Genomic DNA, 19,615 nt, shown 5'->3' on the forward strand with positions numbered 1-19,615 from the left:
GTGGTATGATGAATGGAATAGATTACTTCAGGCTGTGGTGGCTGCTGCCACCCGTGACCACCGCCATCCAGCCAACGGCCAGGGCAGAGGTGACAGAACTAGTCTTGCACGGCTTCAGGGCCTGGCAGAGGGAATGGTGGGATCCCCGGAGGGCCAAGCAACATTGCTTAGAGCAGGAGAGCTGGCAGCCGTTACAACTGCGGCCCTTCAAGCCCTGCGAGAATTGGCTAAGGTTGCAGAACCTGTGCTTCCTTGGGCAGAAATCAAGCAGGGCCCCTCTGAGTCATTTTCTGACTTTGCAAATCGTCTAATTCGTGCAGTGGAGGGATCTGATCTCCCAAGGGAGGTCCAATCTCCAGTCATAATAGATTGTCTTAAGCAAAAATTGCTGCCGGACATCCAGCAAATCATCAGAGCAGCACCGGGAACTCTAACTACCCCAGGGGAGCTTATTAAGTATGTATTAGATCATCAGAGGGTCATACCATTATCTAATGAGGGACTAGCAGCCGCCATGCAGGGAATGGCTGCTTCAGTTAGTTCTGCAGTTAAGACCGTGGTGATGGCAGCCACTCGGGTCGGGGAAGAAAGGGATAAAGGCCCGTGCTTTAAGTGTGGGCAGCGTGGTCACTTCAAGGCACAGTGCCCTGAGAAGATGGGGCAGGGAGGTTCACAGGGGACTGGAGAGGCGGTGCCAACTGTGTGGCGGAACTGGACATGTTGCACACCAATGTTGGAAGTTTGTCATAGTGCCGCAGGGAAATGAGGATGGGAGGGTGCTGTAGGCCCAGGGCCCCTCCCCGGGAACACCAAATGGGCCAGACAATGCAACTCTGCCTACCCAAGGTCGGGGTCCCGTACCTCAGTGAGCCCCTTGCCCACAGTGGCGTTAACCATGGGAATGGGGGAGCGCCTCTTGGGCAGGATCATGCTTACTTGTGCGGGGAGCGTACTTTCTTGCAGGTCCCCTGAGGAAGAGAACACCGCAAATATGACCTCAGCTATGACTACTAACATCTCGTCCACACCATCGGCATCCCCCTTCACCGCCCCCTCGGCTTCAGCTTCGCAAAACAAGTAGAAGAAGGCATTCAACTGTCTGCGCTTTTATCTTGTAAAACGGCTAAAGTGCAGCAATGCAAGGTTGTTGAAACCCCCCTGCTGTATCCAGACAACTGCTGTATCCTTCTCTGTGTAATCTAACACCACCCGCGGGGGCAGAGGGAGAAGTGAGCTGGGATGGGACACTTGCAGGAGGTGGAATGCAGTAACACTCAGGGGGGTGGGGACTGCGAGCAAGGCTCGGGTACGGATTCGTCAAAAGTTAGAGAAGCGGTAGAAGAAAAAACAGCAGAGAGAAAGGGAAGCGATGTAACTTACAGGTGCTCGGATGATAGTGTACGGCCAGCACTTTCCACCCTGACTGCACCTGAAGGAGTAGGTGGCATCCGGCCGGCGCCCTCTGCTCAGGTTACACCCGACGGAGAAAGAAATAACGATAGTCTCCGCACCAACTCTTTGCCACAGTGTTCAGACCCATTGACTCGACCCACACATCCTTTTACAAGATTGAGTGCGCATGCAACCAATCAGAAGCCTCTACAACAGTCAGTGCATGATCAAAGGCATTTGGGTCTGAGGGGAGGGGTGCGGAGCCAGCAGCTTCCAGCTGTGACTGAAAAGGATAGTGAAAGGAGAGAGGTGAATTTGCATTTAGGAGTTAAGAGAGATGCACTAACAGATTGTGGGAAGTTTAGATCTAGCCTGATAGAGGAAGGAAAAGTACTAGAGATCTTCGTGGTAATAGGGAACGGTAACAGAGGCCTGGGAGGGGTATCCCTCAATCGGAAAGACATCACACACCTGATAGATTGTATAAAGAAACAGGGGTTGAAATCACTCCTTGCTTTAAATGCATTAGAAGTCCTGACAGCATTAGGCCTTCTCTTTCTGCATGTAACAAATCTGATGTGCATGGTGCTTAAGCCAGTGCAGTATACATTATAGGCATCAGAATGGGTTCCCTTCATGGACAGGTGGCCAGATTGAGGCCTGGGGAACAAGCAATTCCATACAACAGGTTTGTGAGTGCAATGCTCTCAAGGCTTGAGACATCTGCCTTGATATTGAACAGACGTTTTGTTATTTTTGAGGTACTTTCCAACAGGTACCTGAGACAACGTTGGTATATATTGGGCATAGATAGTGCCACTAGAGCTATCAGCAATCATTCTAATCTCTAATCTCTCTGTCTATAACTTTACTAGTATTGTAGGGTTATTAGGGTAGGATTATTTTGCGAATTGGAATGTAACAGGGCAAGGCTTAACCGAGAGGACAATAGCATGTATAGGCGCAATGCGGGGATTTCGGGGTGTATGTGGTGAGGGTCTTCTCGAGTTGTAGTAGACTTTCTTGAGCATGGAGGGGGGGGAGATGTTATCAGCAACTACGAGACTGTGAGACCTCCCTGCGGGTTGTGACGCGTTAGGCCCTCTTCCTGCTCCATGATTGATGGGTTACACGTACCTTTAGGGGCGTAGACGAAGTACTTAGGCTATATATGTTAGTGTATACGTGTAATAAATGCCATTTGCTGTTCACCACATTGGTGTCACCTCGGTAATTGGCCAAGCTGCAGTTTCCCAGGAATGCAGAACGGGCACGTACAACAACAGTCAAGGTATGTACCTATTTTGGACAGCGTGTGGGAGTCTAAGCTTTGTGGAGGATTGTTTTCTGCTGGAGCATGTCCTTCCAGGATCACATAGAAAAGCATAAATCTTCTGTCTGTAAAGAATTTAGGAAGTTATCTGAGTATCTCAGTCACATCAGGGTGGGCAATGACTGTCGTTCAAGAAGAGTTCTGATGTTGGAGATGGCAACTGTCTTCACTTGTCTAACGTGGAATAAATGAGATCTCATAAGGTCGGGGTATATTTGTCAATGTGGTGATTATGGGAGAAGTGTCAACATCCTTGCGATCTGCAACGGGCTTCAGAGTAAAGTTCTGCAGGATGGATGTTAAAAATAAGAATATCTCCATCCGGGCCAGACCTTCTCCTGCACAGATGCGTTTTCCTGCAAGGAAAGAATGAGGAGAACAGGAGATGATGGTAGAGTACTTTTGCTGGTAACTTATTTTAACCCCTCTGCCGTGAGAGTTCCGACTTCTCAGAGTGGGCATGCAGCACTGCATCCTTCTGGTGGAGGGAATTGAATTAAACTGAGGTCTCAGTGTTCAGAACATTGTGAAAGTACTGGGTGGGCCAATGCAATTTGAAGGTTTCAGTTTCTCTTGTTGTGTTGCTGCTTTATGGCTAGCTAGGAGAGAGAAGTGGCATGGCTACAAGTCCCACTTCATGCATCTTTTCTTGGAGGATGCATGAGAGGAGCTCTGGTACTTGTTAAGAAAAGGAGGTAAACTGAAACGGTAGTATATGGGGTAGAGCTTAGCTGCCCAGAAGTGACCAGCAGATCTGCAGACATCACTGTTCAGACAGGGATGACAGAGCCACTGAAATGTCTGCAGAGGTTCTGGGAGAGGATAGTCTAGGTCCTGACATAGAAAGAGCTCTTTACCTGTGGAAAATGGCAAGAAGTAGTCACTCTTTCTGAAGGTACCATTTGCATTCAGGAAATGTTCTGGGTCAAATTTTTCTGGACTAGGAAATTCCTTGGAGTCGTGCAGGATGGGAGACAGCAAAGGGAAGATCATGGTGTCCTGAATAAGCATAGAGAGGAGAAAGTTAAGTGGAGACATGCCAAAGTGAAGCCCCATCGATCAGTTCCCAGGGCTGAATACATGAAAAGCTCTGCTTTGGTGACTACTGTGTGATCCCAGTAAGCTTCACTGTCTCCCAGAATTAAATGTTGAAATCCCATGAGAAAAGCTGGTGTAAATGCCAAAATTGCCAGTGGTGGAGTGCTGGGGACATCTAGAAAGCTTTTTTTCACAGCAGCCATTCATATCTAGGAGCCAGCTAGCTACCTTTCCTCATAGTTGCAGTTCATAGAGTAATAACAGTATAACTGTTTGTATTGGAAACAAATAGTAGGAACAGACTGGTTCATAAAAGGAAGGCGACATCATTGTACAACTCAGTGCATAGCATCACCAGAGAAGGACAACTCCCTCTCAGAAATCAGATAATGCTGATTCCGTATTGCTCTCCAGTGTGTATGTAATTTAAGTAAAGCATAATACATATAGCACAGCAGGGGATTATGGATGTTCCCAGCAACAGACCTTGGGTATGAAATAGTCTCTGAGCTTGGTGTCCTTGGTCACAGCATGTGGAACGTTAAGGGGAATGAAATCAATGAATCTCTGGATTTCATGGATCACAGCATCTGTGTATGGCATCTGGCTCCTGTCTGCCATGCAGGGGCTTCGGTCTCGGCCCACCACACGGTCAATCTCCTTGTGAATTTTCTCTGTTGGGGAATAAGTAAATCGAATGAATGTTTCCCAAAGCCTTTCCTCACAGTTGCAGCAAGGACAAGAACACAGGAACATACTTGGTAGTGATGGCTCTCTGCTGGAAGTAAAGCTAAGACTGATGGACATCTCTGCTATTAGGGACTGTTGCCACCAGTGGTAGTGACACAAACTGTCCGCTTTGAACCCATGGCCTATGATATATCTTCAAGTAAATATTCCCTTTCCTCTTACCTTCAATCTCTGGGTATTTCTGGAGAATCAGGAGTCCGTATCTCAGTGTGGTGCTGGTTGTCCCAGTTCCCGCAAGGAACAAGTCAAGTGTGGTTCTGGTCAAGGACTCAACAGTGAAAATAGAGTTGCCTTTCTCCTGGAGGGAAATTTGGAAGGATTCTTTGAGTGAGAACAGTAAGAAGCTTTTCTACAAAGGACACCTTGTGCCTATGCAGTATATTTTTAGAGTCACCTGATGTCTTTTCAAAAATACAACCCTCCCCAGGACATCAGGATAACAGTTCTTATATGACACTTGAGATAACGTGGGAAGTGTATGGAATACCCTCGGTGAGGTTGGTCAACAGCTTTCCTAGCTTTGGCTAGTGCTGTATGCCACTGTTAGCACTGTGCTTACAAATCTTTCAAAGGGAAATGGAGGGGGGAGAATGAAGGTGCCAAGAAAAGCAAAATTCCCTCTGGATTTGCCAAAGCCCAGTGTGCTGCTACAGCTGGGAGGGAAAGCAAGGATTCAAACGGTGGTTTTCCCATCATCCAAAGAGCTCTCACTTGCTCACTCTTACATTACCTGTTGCATTTTGTTGATGAAAGCATCAATAAAATCTCGAGGGCAGCTGGGATCAAAAGATTCCTGGTGTGCTCTTACGATTTCACTAATGAAGTCATCAATGTTATCAAAGTTTTTTATTACTTTTTGATGAGGTCCAGGTAAAGAATCTAAGATGGTTGGGAAGAAGTTGTAGAGCTGCAATGATAAAAGGAGGAAATGCGTATTTTGGTTGAAGTGCTTGCAGTCATTTTTCCCCTGAATGTTACTATGAGAAGCAGTAGACTCTTCTGCATCATGGTTTCACCATACTCAAGGAGCGACTTCACTTGAACCGCTTTAGCAGTTCTGTTCTGCTCTGGAAGTACAATGAGATTTCCATAAAATGAAGTAGCATATCAATGTTAAATGAGTAACACAAATGAATATAACACTAATAACCTAGACCATTAATTCATTTATTAATGAAATGAAATTGCACAAACCTGCATTTGTATTTTGTTCTGGTACTTGTTGTTTTCGTCCAGCATCTCAATTAAATTGAGAAACTTCTTGTCCTCATAGTCAAACCTATCCCCAAATACAATGGAGCAGATGATGTTGGAAACAGCATGGGTTAAGAATTTACCAGGGTTGAAAGGTTTCTCTGCAACAGCAACAACAGAAAGGTAACTTGCTTTCAGTACTTTAGTCATCATCTCCCACCCTTATAACTCCAAGGAAGTTTTGCATTCACTTGAGACCCAGATTTGTGCAGTCTTTAAAGAAGATAGTGAGAGGTTTATCCAATTGGATATTCTCTACTTGTAAATAACTGATTTTCCTGTCTGAATTCTTTAAGTCCCTGATTTGCCCCGTTCTTTCTACAGCAAGTCTGAGTGACTTGTTTCCCCTTCATCTGACACAGGTCTTGCAGCAGGACAGACTGTTTATTAGAGACTGCCTGAAGAAAACCACGAAAACCCAAAGAAACTTCAGATACCTGTGATCAAAAGTAGAGTTTTGACAGCATGGCTACAGAATATTCTAAGGAAATAACTATGATGCAAGCGTGAGGAAAAGTGAGATTAGATCCATGAAAGACAGGAAAGTTGAGCCCAGAGACCGCAGTAAGGTATATCTCAAGTACGGAAGATAAGAATCATCAAGATGGGAAGGTATGAAATCCTGAAGGCAAAAAAGAGAGCACAGTTAATGGTAATGTTATGGATCAGCCTCTTCCATGCAGCTCTGGAGCCAGCCCTTCTGTGCCTTGCCCATGACTCCTTGTTGGCTGTACGGTGAGGCACATGCAGTGCAGAATCAGTGCAGAAATGAAAAGAGCATGTTTTCTCAGATTCACAGCAGGGATTTTTATCTGTGAATCCAGACCGAATTTTGTTACAGTCTCATTGCAGGTCTGCAAGGTTTCCCAGCAGATGCACGTCAGTGTCCTACCATGTGTGTTCCTGATCCTCTCCACCAGAAAACGAGCTTCCTCCTGGATTCGCTCCTCAATGCCCTTCTTGCCCATTCCAAAATCACGCAGGGTGGTGAGGGCGAATCTTCGCAGTTGTCTCCAGGTCTCCCCATTGCTGGTCACAATGCCTGTTACAAGAAAAAACAACAAACCTCCATGAGGAAGTAAGTTTTCTGCCCACCACATCCCTTTCTGGAATAAATACCTACCACAATTGCTATGTGCCTCACACCCTAACATTCCTGCATTTCTGGAGGTGACAAATTGACCAATCTGACCAAGGCACCATTGTTTATTTCCAGAATAAGAGAAATGACACTGGCATGTCAATAAAAAGGCACCACTGGTACTAAAGTCAACTTGGCCACAAGCAGATGGCTAACATAAATTCCAAAATTCCCAAATGCTTTATGCATTGTATCATCACCGAATACATTGAGGAAATAAAAAATAATACCATGGAATAACCATTTGCCTGGAGAAACAGTCTAGTGGGAACTGTTGTGGTGAATGAGCCCAGGGCCTCATATAGAGTATGACCCTTAACTAGGACAGCCTTTGTTTGCTTGTCAGTATTTATCCTTAAACAGTTCTCCACCTACTGCTAGGTCCAAGGACTGAGTTGGGCTTTTAATACTTTATTCCTCATTTTTATGTGTAAATGCAGTACTTGAAGTCCACCAGTCGCTCCTCCACTGCCCTTACAGGTGCATTCCTGTACCAAGGACATGATCAGTTCTGTATGGCAACATTACCAGGGAAGTACCTAGGCCCTTGAAGAGTTTTTCAATCATAGGCAGTATTCCTCTCCCACTGAAGGCGTCTCCATTATCAATTAGGGCTTCTTTCACGACATCGTAGCCATAGAGCACCACAACCTTTTTGGGGCCTAGATGTATTGTGAAGATGGGGCCGTACTTTTTGCTGAGCTGTAGGAAGGAAGAACACAAGGAACACAGTCTACTTGTGCATGTGAATCATGGGAAATTAAGTTTGCAGGTCTTCACCTGGAGAGTAAGATCTCTGGAAAGCAATTCATTCCTCAGCCTTTTCCCATCCATCTACCACCATCCCATCACAGTACCCTCAGGATCAAGCTCTACAGCCAAACTCACTCCACCTATTCTCTTACAGGCATTGCAGCACAGGCTTTTTTTTTTGACAGATGCATGACAGTATCCATGGGAGGGAACAGGTGGTGCCATTCACCTTCAAACTCCTTTGTTTGGCCCGTGCACTCACAAATTCCCCTCCCAAGAGATTATACCTAATTGCCAGGGGGCTGAGGCAAGAAAATAGAGCCAGATCCTCCATAAATCAGGGCTGTGCTCTTTTGCCAGGGCAGTGAAGAGATTTGCACAAAGGGGTTGTGGTGGATATGGTGAATGCATCAGGACCTTGTCTAGAAATCTACGGTATACTGCAGTACTGGTGTGAGGCCAATGCAGTGTCAACACCAGTATGGTTATTGCAATTGGCAGCGTAACACATCAAAAGCAAACATGCAGAAGCTGTGAATTAAGCTGAGACTGTCTGGACTGGGCTTTGTCCTAGAGGCAATGCAGGAAAGAAAGAGACATTCTTACCTCCTTGAAGCTTTCCATCAAGTTCCATGGGTTCAGCTGAAAAACATTTCCAATTATGGGGATTGGTGTGGGACCAGGAGGCTCCTTCCCTCTTTGTGATGTTCTTCTCCATGCAGCAATGAGAAGGCATGAGATGCAGGCCAGCAAGAGGATTGTTGGCCATCCCAAGAACTCCATGGCAGGCTGAGGAAGGGATGCAAATTGTCAGATGAGTTTGAACTGGGACCTGCAAACTGGAGGTTATTTATAAGCTGTAGAAGAAAAGCACGTGGATTAAATCAGCCAATATCACCTCCCTGTTCCTGCTGAGGCAGCAGATTACTTATTAATCTGCTCAAGATTAGAATGAGCAAACTAGGGATGAACTCATTGTTAACTCTGACTTTTTTAACACATACAGCTTGTGTTCCTTTTGTTAATCATCCATGTGGTACTGATAATAATCTAATGCTGCCAAATGATCTCAAAATGCAGAAATAGTAGAGCCCATCTGCTGAATGTATGCTTGCTCTTGTCCTTATGCCTAGGGTGATTTCTGGCTGCTTCTCCAACATGTGTGCAGAGTGGAGGGAGCTGTGGATGAAATAGGGGCATCTTCACAAGTGTTTTATAGGTATTTCACCTTCACTTCTCAAACGGAGTGAGAACATTGGTCTGAGGTCACGCATGCAGATTTCCAGGGAAAAAACTGCATTTTCCCTGATCTCTTTTACGCAGTGCACAGTTTCCATAGCAATTGCTGGAAGATTTGAAAAGTTATCCACAAAGCACAGAGCCCTGTGGCAGCCTGTGCTCTCCTTCAGTGTGTGATGGTTCAAGAAACTTTCCGAATATCCAGAGAAAATGTGAAGATCCATGAAAGTTAATGGGATTCTGATCAGGGAGTAACAGAACGAGTGGTTTTATTAGTAGTAGTTATTTAATAGAACAGAAAAGCATAGGTGATGTATTACACATCCAACTACTCTACCTCACACATACATAGTATCTAGATCCAGTTTCTGGGATACAAATTCTGAGACAAGTCTGTGTGTTTGATATGCTTTAGTGAGGAAAGAGACGTGCGTCAGGAGTGTGCTGCAGCAGCAGCCCCTGCTCCGACTACTTTTGGGGCAGCCTCTATGCAAGGACACAGACAAGCAAGAGACTGTACCGGAGGCAAACCTGCAAGTGCGCCAGCACCTCTGGAAGGCATTCTTCTGCCTTCTGGCAGATCTAGTGAATAGAAGAGAAAACTGGATGTTAAGTGGGCCTCTACACCACCTAAGAGGTCCAAGAGTACCAAAAAACGAAAATAACCTGTTGTGGTTTGACCCATCAGGCAGCTGAACACCACACAAACGTTTGCTTCTTCCCCCCGGGTGGGATGAGGGAGGGAACTGGAAAGAACAGGAGTTGTGGGTTGAGATCAAAACTATTTCCTGAGACAGAAGAGGAAAATGGAAACAAAAGTGCAGTGATAACTGTATGTACAGGCTCAGTGTAATTACTCTCCTCTTGCTGACCAATGTACAGCGAGAATACAACTTGCTGCCGGCTGACAGCCAGGAGCAACACAAGGTCTCACTCCAAAATGCACAGTGTCAGTGTCTGCCTTACAAGACAAAGACTTTGCTATGACCAGGTGTATTAAGATCCATGAAAAATTCAGCATTCAATGATTTACAAAACATGCATACTTGTAACATGCTATGCTGGTAGGGCTCAAGATAAGATAAAGATCTTGTTGTGATTCAGGTGATGGCAGAAATGCCATTTGACCAGTCAGCACAAAAGATTTGGTTAAATATTTGTGTTTGAACTCACAGGACCCAAAACACAACTCAGTTGATGCAGGACCAAGCCAGTGACGTGACTTCTGCTCTTCAGTCAATTGAAATGTGCAGCACACTGTTACACCCTGGCTTGATCTTGGAAAGTGCAAGGAAGTTAATGTAGTATCAGCCTTGGTGTGGCTTGTGCAGTGACCCTAGCAGTAAACCACTGTGTTGTTGTTCCTGTTGGTGATCGTCTTTGAATAGAGCTTAGCTTTAAAGTGTAGTCAGCATTAAATGAGAAGAGGCCCTTCCCCAAGCCAGGCAGCAAGTCAGGAGCTGGGACAGTAAGGTGACAAGTGTGCGTGCTTTGCCAACAGTGCATACGTTCAAGAGAAATGATGATGTGCAACTGACAATATAAAACCTCAGAAAGGCCCTGTGCAGCTGATTGGGACCAGGTGCACAACACAAATTCTGTCACACAGGAGGTTCTTCAGTTCTACTCATTTGTGCCACTGAATGTCTCCCGTGCTACAACCACAGATGTCCCGCTCAGACTGTACCTCCTCCATTCAATCTGTTCCAAATTTTCTGTAAGTGATTGTGTTCAGGCCTTGAAGTTCAGGCCTGCTGGAAGAGGCTCAGAAGCAACTCTCTCTTTTCCTCTTTCAGAATTTGCAGGAAATCAGTGAGTTTAAATTACAGTCCCAAAAGATTAGAGCTTGAGAAGCCTTCTGATGGAAACTACTTCGGCTTGGCTCAAAGCTGTGCATGTAGCCATTATTTTTTAATAGTTAATGCAAGATGAATGTATGTGCTTAACTAACATGGGAGGTGGAGATATTGGTATCACGTCCAGGAAACAAAGCAACGGATACCAAATCTGGTGATAAGCATTTGCTGACAGTCAGTGATTTCTGTCTTAATACGCAGAGCCTTGATTAAGGCTGAAATAACCTGAGCTTTGAGATGACATCAGTAGGGAATTTAGGAAAGCTGTCTCATGCAAAGTTGTTTGATAGGCCCAACACTGAAAAAGGTGGAAGCCTCCACCCTCTAATGCAGGGTTTTTGTGTTTGTTAATCTCAGGTATCTGAGTATGCACTGTCATGGAGAAGTGAAGGCCAAACGGCAGTAGGGAACAGAGGTTCCTGCAGTGAACAAGTTACATTTGAAGAAATCAGGTAAGTGCAATGCAGACTTCATGCCTAGGTTTTGACAACATAATTTCAGCTACTTGGATACCCATTCTCAATGTTTACTACATAGGATGCTGCTGTCTGTATTCCCTGCACTGAGACAAATCCAGCTCCAGCTCAGTCCATTTCTTGGTGTATGGGAACTGCTGAATCACAGCCTGAACCTCTGATTGACCACCTGAGGCGAGCACTGAGTCAGCCCTGGGAGCACAGGTGAAGGCAGTTCAGCTGTGTGACTGGAAGGGTTGGAGCCTGGCTGCACCTCACCTAGACCCCATTTAAGGCCGACTGCCCCTGGGGAGGGATCTCTTTCTGGAGATTGCTCCCTTTGGCGTTTCTTTTTCCTGCAAGCCAAGGACATGGATGAGTTTCCTTTTTTTTTTTTTTTTTTTTTTTAATTATTATCATTATCTGTTTCCACCATGGTAATCCTTCTACTTATACCACCTGTGAAGTACCGGCCTCTCCATGCTTCTCTGCTATTTGTGTGTTTGTTGATTGTACACATTACACTTGGATGGGAATGGTGGCTTTAAGGCAAGGGTGTTGTTCCTGTCTTTTTCTGGGAGGTGTTAAACTGTGTTTCTTTCAGATCTCAGACTCTCTTCTTCTTTGCCTTAGAAGGAAGTGTCCTCAGCAGTGACTGTTAGTGCCTTTGCTTTCCTGAAGGCCTCTTTTGTTGTAGCAGAGCCTACAGTTTTGTTTTTTGCTTCTGCCTCTGCATTCATTATGCTCAAGTGCCCAACTTGGGAGTGTCTCAGTCATGCTGGAACACATCTGCCGTTTACTGATTAATGTCATATTAACTTAGAATGGTGGCTCAGGCAAGTGCTGCTGCCCTGCTAGGGGAAAGAGCTCAAGTGACTTTTTTGTTTGTTTCTTGGGGTGTTTCATAGACAAGAAACTCAGGGACCTGTTTAGGGGGCCTGAACCCTGCTGGTTCTGTCCTCTGTTACCACTTGGCCAACTGGCTGACGCTTCCAAAGGTGCTTTCCAGCTCCCTAGCACCTCTTTATACTTCCAGATGTTCTTAAGTCCTTGGAATTAATAGCAACAGGGCAAAGAATGAATTAATCAAGGTTAAAGCCACTCTTTGTGTTGCTAAGTGACAAGACTTTGTTTGAAATCTGCCATGGAAAGTCAAGTAGCCCGGCCTCAGTTCTGCAAATAAGATACAATTTTCTGTGTACTGTCCCACCAGAAGTAAGAGCCTTGACAGCACTGAGCGTGAGCAGGCACAGAGAAAGAGCATTATGGCTGCATGGAGAGATAGACTTATTGCCTGTTACTTTTTAAGTAATGTTTTCCAGTTTAGCAGGTGACAAAACATCTGACCCTTAATCTCTCAGGAAGTGCTAATACCATTTTGTGTTCCATCAGGTGATCTCAAAGGAAATAGAAGCAGCCATTGGTTGCACTTGCAGTGCTGCTTGTACCACGGCACAGTGAGACGCCAGGTGAGACTGGTAGGGCCCGGCTTTGGTGCTTCTCTGTATGATGGTGGAGTCTTTGGGAGCTACAGCTTCTTTTTATTTATTTACTTATTTTTCTCCTTCCTTTTGCTGCTTGGCACAGGCTGCCTTCTAGCTGTTCAGCATGGAGGAAAATGTCTGGAACAGGCAGGTTGCCTCCCAAGCCACTTAGCCATGGCAAAGTTGAAGGAAGCACAATGAGCTTTCCTTTTTTTAAATTTATTTCTTTTTTTTCTTTCTGACTTGTCGACATCTAACACTTGGTCCAGGTTAGAAATATTAATAAGATAGATGATATTTTTCATGTGTTTTCTTTATTTGTCTGTCATTCTGTGATATTTTTTTGCTCCAAATTTTGTAGCACCACACAAATAACTCGTGGTATTTCAAGGCTATTAACACAGTGAAAGAAATGAACGTTTGGCTGCTTACCTACACATTCATTAATGCCCCTGTGGTGACATTTCAAGTGCTGTATTATTCCACATAGCTCAGACTCAGCTCTGTCACTGCAATTACAGTAAGCTATGCACTGCAGAGAACGTGATCAATCTGGGAACTGCCAGTCCTACATTTCTTTGTTAGCTCATAGAAACCCTTTACCTGAAGCTCGTCAAGTTTCCTCAGTGATTCTTGCATACTTCAAAAAAGTAATGGGGAGATTCAAGCTGCATTCATGGAGATCCCAGCATTATTTCATGCTCTTTTCTCTCAATCAGCAGTGCTTAATTGCACTTTTAATTCTGACAGGCCCAGTAAGTGTAGTCCAGCCAGTTCCCACATGGTTAGTGAGACCGGAGGTTTTCTAGATGGTGTCTTAAAGCCAGAATGCATTTCTTCTAAATGAGTGAAAAGAAATAGTCAAGGCGTGTACCTATTTTGGACGGTGTGTGGGAGTCTAAGCTTTGTGGAGGATTGTTTTCTGCTGGAGCATGTCCTTCCAGGATCACATAGGAAAGCATGAAGCTTCTGTCTGTAAAGAATTTAGGAAGTTATCTGAGTGTCTCAGTCACAACAGGGTGGGAAATGACTGTTGTTCAAGAAGAGTTCTGATGTTGGAGGTGGCAACTGTCTTCACTTGTCTAACGTGGAATAAATGAGATCTCATAAGGTCGGGGCATATTTGCCAGAGAGGTGACTATGGGAGAAATGTCAACATCCTTGTGATCTACAACGGGCTTCAGAGTAAAGTTCTGCAGGATGGATGTTAAAAATAAGAATATCTCCATCCGGGCCAGACCTTCTCCTGCACAGATGCGTTTTCCTGCAAGGAAAGAATGAGGAGAACAGGAGATGATGGTAGAGTTCTTTTGCTGGTAACTTATTTTAACCCCTCTGCCGTGAGAGTTCCGACTTCTCAGAGTGGGCATGCAGCACTGCATCCTTCTGGTGGAGGGAATTGAATTAAACTGAGGTCTCAGTGTTCAGAACATTGTGAGAGTACTGGGTGGGCCAATGCAATTTGAAGGTTTCAGTTTCTCGTGTTGTGTTGCTGCTTTATGGCTAGCTAGGAGAGAGAAGTGGCATGGCTACAAGTCCCACTTCATGCATCTTTTCTTGGAGGATGCATGAGAGGAGCTCTGGTACTTGTTAAGAAAAGGAGGTAAACTGAAACTGTAGTATATGGGGTAGAGCTTAGCTGCCCAGAAGTGACCAGCAGATCTGCAGACATCACTGTTCAGACAGTGATAACAGAGCCACTGAAATGTCTGAAGAGGTTCTGGGAGAGGATAGTCTAGGTCCTGACGTAGAAAGAGCTCTTTACCTGTGGAAAATGGCAAGAAGTAGTCACTCTTTCTGAAGGTACCATTTGCATTCAGGAAATGTTCCGGGTCAAATTTTTCTGGATTAGGAAATTCCTTGGAGTCGTGCAGGATGGGAGACAGCAAAGGGAATATCATGGTGTCCTGAATAAGCATAGAGAGGAGAAAGTTAAGTGGAGACCTGCCAAAGTGAAGCCCCATGGATCAGTCCCCAGGGCTGAATACATGAAAAGCCCTGCTTTGGTGACTGCTGCGTGATCCCAGTAAGCTTCACTGTCTGCCGGAATTAAGTGTTGAAATGCCATGTGAAAAGCTGGTGTAAATGCCAAAATTGCCAGTGGTGGAGTGCTGGGGACATCTAGAAAGCTTTTTTTCACAGCAGCCATTCATATCTAGGAGGCAGCTAGCTACCTTTCCTCATAGTTGCAGTTCATAGAGTAATAACAGTATAACTGTGTTGAAAACAAATAGCAGGAAAAGACTGGATCATGAAAGGAAGGCTTCAGCATTGTACAACTCAGTGCATAGCATCACCAGAGAAGGACAACTCCCTCTCAGAAATCAGATAATGCTGATTCCGTATTGCTCTCCAGTGTGTATGTAATTTAAGTAAAGCATAATACATATAGCACAGCAGGGGATTATGGATGTTCCCAGCAACAGACCTTGGGTATGAAATAGTCTCTGAGCTTGGTGTCCTTGGTCACAGCATGTGGTAGGTTAACTGGAAGGAAATCAATGAATCTCTGGATTTCATGGATCACAGCATCTGTGTATGGCATCTGGCTCCTGTCTGCCATGCAGGGGCTTCGGTCTCGGCCCACCACACGGTCAATCTCCTTGTGAATTTTCTCTGTTGGGGAAAAAGTAAATTGAATGGATGTTTCCCAAAGCCTTTCCTCACAGTTGCAGCAAGGCTTTCTTATCACCCTCCCAAGAACACAGGAACATACTCGGTAGTGATGGCTCTCTGCTGGAAGTAAAGCTAAGACTGATGGACATCTCTGCTATTAGGGACTGTTGCCACCAGTGGTAGTGACACAAACTGTCCGCTTTGAACCCATGGCCTATGATATATCTTCAAGTAAATATTCCCTTTCCTCTTACCTTCAATCTCTGGGTATTTCTGGAGAATCAGGAGTCCATATCTCAGTGTGGTGCTGGTTGTCCCAGTTCCCGCAATGAACAAGTCAAGTGTGGTTCTGGTCAAGGACTCAACAGTGAAAATAGAGTTGCCTTTCTCCTGGAGGGAAATTTGGCAGGATTCTTTGAGTGAATACACTAAGAAGCTTTTCTACAAAGGATGCCTTGTGGCTATGCCGTATGTTTTTAGAGTCACCTGATGTCTTTTCAAAAATACAACCCTCCCCAGGACATCAGGATAACAGTTCTTGTATGACACTTGAGATAACATTGGAAGAGTATGGAATTTCCTCGGTGAGGTTGGTCAACAGCTTTCCCAGCTTTGGCTAGTGCTGTATGCCACTGTTAGCACTGTGCTTACAAGTCTTTCAAAGGGAAATGGAGGGGGGGAGAATGAAGGTGCCAAGAAAAGCAAAATTCCCTCTGTGTTTGCCAAAGCCCAGTGTGCTGCTACAGCTGGGAAGCAAAGCAAGGATTCAAATGCTGATATTCCCATCATCCAAAGAGCTCTCACTCGCTCACTCGTACATTACCTGTTGCATTTTGTTGATAAAAGCATCAATAAAATCTCGAGGGCAGCTGGGATCAAAAGATTCCTGGTGTGCTCTTACAATTTCAGTAATGAAGTCATCAATGTTATCAAAGTTTTTTATTAGTTTTTGGTGAGGCCCAGGTAAAGAATCTAAGATGGTTGGGAAGAAGTTGTAGAGCTGCAATGATAAAAGGAGGAAATGCGTATTTTGGTTGAAGTGCTTGCAGTCATTTTTTCCCCTGAATGTTACTATGAGAAGCAGTAGACTATTCTGCATCATGGTTTCACCATACTCAAGGAGCGAATTCACTTGAACTGCTTTAGCAGTTCTGTTCTGCTCTGGAAGTACAGTGAGATTTCCATAAAATGAAGTAGCATACCAATGTTAAATGAGTAACACAAATGAATATAACAATAATAACCTAGACCATTAATTCATTTATTAATTAAATGAAATTGCACAAACCCGTGTTTGTATTTTGTTCTGGTACTTGTTGTTTTCGTCCAGCATCTCAATTAAATTGAGAAACTTCTTGTCCTCATAGTCAAACCGATCCCCAAATACAATGGAGCAGATGATGTTGGAAACAGCATGGATTAAGAATTTACCAGGGTTGAAAGGTTTCTCTGCAACAGCAACAACAGAAAGGTAACTTGCTTTCAGTACTTTAGTCATCATCTCCCACCCTTATAACTCCAAGGAAGTTTTGCATTCACTTGAGACCCAGATTTGTGCAGTCTTTAAAGAAGATAGTGAGAGGTTTATCCAATTGGATATTCTCTACTTGTACATAACTGATTTTCCTGTCTGAATTCTTTAAGTCCCTGATTTGCCCTGTTCTTTCTACAGCAAGTCTGAGTGACTTGTTTCCCCTTCATCTGACACAGGTCTTGCAGCAGGGCAGACTGTTTATTAGAGACTGCCTGAAGAAAACCACGAAAACCCAAAGAATCTTCAGATACCTGTGATCAAAAGTAGAGTTTTGACAGCATGGCTACAGAATATTCTAAGGAAATAACTATGATGGAAGCGTGAGGAAAAGTGAGATTAGATCCATGACAGGCAGGAAAGTTGAGCCCAGAGACCGCAGTAAGGTATATCTCAAGTATGGAAGATAAGAATCATCAAGATGGGAAGGTATGAAATCCTGAAGGGAAAAAAAGAGAGAACAGTTAATGGTAATGTTATGGATCAGCCTCTTCCATGCAGCTCTGGAGCCAGCCCTTCTGTGCCTTGCCCATGACTCCTTGTTGGCTGTACGGTGAGGCACATACAGTGCAGAATCAGTGCAGAAATGAAAAGAGCATGTTTTCTCAGATTCACAGCAGGGATTTTTATCTGTGAATCCAGACTGAATTTTGTTACAGTCTCATTGCAGGTCTGCAAGGTTTCCCAGCAGATGCACGTCAGTGTCCTACCATGTGTGTTCCTGATCCTCTCCACCAGAAAACGAGCTTCCTCCTGGATTCGCTCCTCAATGCCCTTCTTGCCCATTCCAAAATCACGCAGGGTGGTGAGGGCGAATCTTCGCAGTTGTCTCCAGGTCTCCCCATTGCTGGTCACAATGCCTGTTACAAGAAAAAACAACAAACCTCCATGAGGAAGTAAGTTTTCTGCCCACCACATCCCTTTCTGGAATAAATACCTACCACAATTGCTATGTGCCTCACACCCTAACATTCCTGCAGTTCTGGAGGTGACAAATTGACCAATCTGACCAAGGCACCATTGTTTATTTCCAGAATAAGAGAAATGACACTGGCATGTCAATAAAAAGGCACCACTGGTACTAAAGTCAACTTGGCCACAAGCAGATGGCTAACATATATTCCAAAATTCCCTAATGCTTTATGCATTGTATCATCACCGAATACATTGAGGAAATAAAAAATAATACCATGGAATAACCATTTGCCTGGAGAAACAGTCTAGTGGGAACTGTTGGGGTCAATGAGCCCAGGGCCTCATATTGAGTATGACCCTTAACTAGGACAGCCTTTGTTTGCTTGTCAGTGTTGTATTCTGGAATTTCCACTTGATGGCACCTGTGCTGTAGGGCCTTGGGCAGTATTTTCAGAAATGGAAGAATAACAGCAATATCTTGGCGGCACCTTTTGTCAACCAAATTTTAGCCAGAATTTGAAGGTGCTGAAAATTGAAAGGAACTCACTGGAGCCCGGCTAGGGCCTTAAACAGTTCTCCACCTACTGCTAGGTCCAAGGACTGAGTTGGGCTTTTAATACTTTATTCCTCATTTATATGTGTAAATGTAGTACTTGAAGTCCACCAGTCGCTCCTCCAGTGCCCTTACAGGTGCATTCCTGTACCAAGGACATGATCAGTTCTGTATGGCAATAGTACCCGGGAAGTACCTAGGCCTTTGAATTGTTTTTCAAGGATAGGCAGTATTCCTCTCCCACTGAAGGCGTCTCCATTATCAATTAGGGCTTCTTTCACGACATCGTAGCCATAGAGCACCACAACCTTTTTGGGGCCTAGATGTATTGTGAAGATGGGGCCGTACTTTTTGCTGAGCTGTAGGAAGGAAGAACACAAGGAACACAGTCTACTTGTGGATGTTAATCATGGGAAAATTAAGTTTGCAGGTCTTCACCTGGAGAGTAAGATCTCTGGAAAGCAATTCATTCCTCAGCCCTTTCCTATCCATCTACCACCATCCCATCACAGTACCCTCAGGATCAAGCTCCACAGCCAAACTCACTCCACCTATTCTCTTACAGGCACTGTAGCACAGGCTTTTTTTTTTTTGACAGATGCATGACAGTATCCATGGGAGGGAACAGACGGCGCCGTTCGCCTTCAAACTCCTTTGTTTGGCCCGTGCACTCACAAATTCCCCTCCCAAGAGATTATACCTAATTGCTGGGGGGCTGAGGCAAGAAAATAGAGCAAAAGTCGTCCATAAATCAGGGCTGTGCTCTTTTGCCAGGGCAGTGAAGAGATTTGCACAAAGGGGTTGTGGTGGATATGGTGAATGCATCAGGACCTTGTCTAGAAATCTACGGTATGCTGCAGTACTGGTGTGAGGCCAATGCAGTGTCAACACCAGTATGGTTATTGCAATTGGCAGCGTAATACATCAAAAGCAAACATGCAGAAACTGTGAATTAAGCTGAGACTGTCTGGACTGGGCTTTGTCCTAGAGGCAATGCAGGAAAGAAAGAGACATTCTTACCTCCTTGAAGCTTTCCATCAAGTTCCATGGGTTCAGCTGAAAAACATTTCCAATTATGGGGATTGGTGTGGGACCAGGAGGCTCCTTCCCTCTTTGTGATGAACTTCTCCATGCAGCAATGAGAAGGCATGAGATGCAGGCCAGCAAGAGGATTGTTGGCCATCCGAAGAACTCCATGGCAGGCTGAGGAAGGGATGCAAATTGTCAGATGAGTTTGAACTGGGACCTGCAAACCGGAGGTTATTTATAAGCTGTAGAAGAAAAGCACGTGGATTAAATCAGCCA

The 19,615-nt window shown here is 44.7% G+C and overlaps 2 protein-coding genes across 2 annotated transcripts; both read right to left on the bottom strand.

Annotated features, from left to right (window-relative positions):
• Positions 1-1,136: 1,136 nt before the first annotated feature.
• On the bottom strand, positions 1,137-8,493 carry LOC125693416 (cytochrome P450 2H1-like). The gene is made up of 9 exons (XM_048945371.1): positions 8,268-8,493; positions 7,448-7,610; positions 6,660-6,809; positions 5,708-5,868; positions 5,244-5,420; positions 4,676-4,811; positions 4,250-4,437; positions 3,583-3,724; positions 1,137-3,081 (listed from the first exon to the last, which is right to left on the bottom strand). The coding sequence occupies exons 1-9, from the start codon at positions 8,442-8,444 to the stop codon at positions 2,900-2,902; spliced, it is 1,476 nt and encodes a 491-aa protein (XP_048801328.1). The 5' UTR covers positions 8,445-8,493; the 3' UTR covers positions 1,137-2,899.
• A 4,660-nt stretch (positions 8,494-13,153) lies between these two features.
• LOC125693417 (cytochrome P450 2H1) lies at positions 13,154-19,531 on the bottom strand. Its single transcript, XM_048945372.1, has 9 exons — positions 19,331-19,531; positions 18,507-18,669; positions 17,553-17,702; positions 16,600-16,760; positions 16,135-16,311; positions 15,566-15,701; positions 15,124-15,311; positions 14,461-14,602; positions 13,154-13,959 (listed from the first exon to the last, which is right to left on the bottom strand). The coding sequence occupies exons 1-9, from the start codon at positions 19,505-19,507 to the stop codon at positions 13,778-13,780; spliced, it is 1,476 nt and encodes a 491-aa protein (XP_048801329.1). The 5' UTR covers positions 19,508-19,531; the 3' UTR covers positions 13,154-13,777.
• Positions 19,532-19,615: the final 84 nt, after the last annotated feature.

Source organism: Lagopus muta, chromosome 5 (genome assembly GCF_023343835.1).
Source record: "Lagopus muta isolate bLagMut1 chromosome 5, bLagMut1 primary, whole genome shotgun sequence".
NCBI classification, from domain to species: Eukaryota; Metazoa; Chordata; class Aves; order Galliformes; family Phasianidae; genus Lagopus; species Lagopus muta.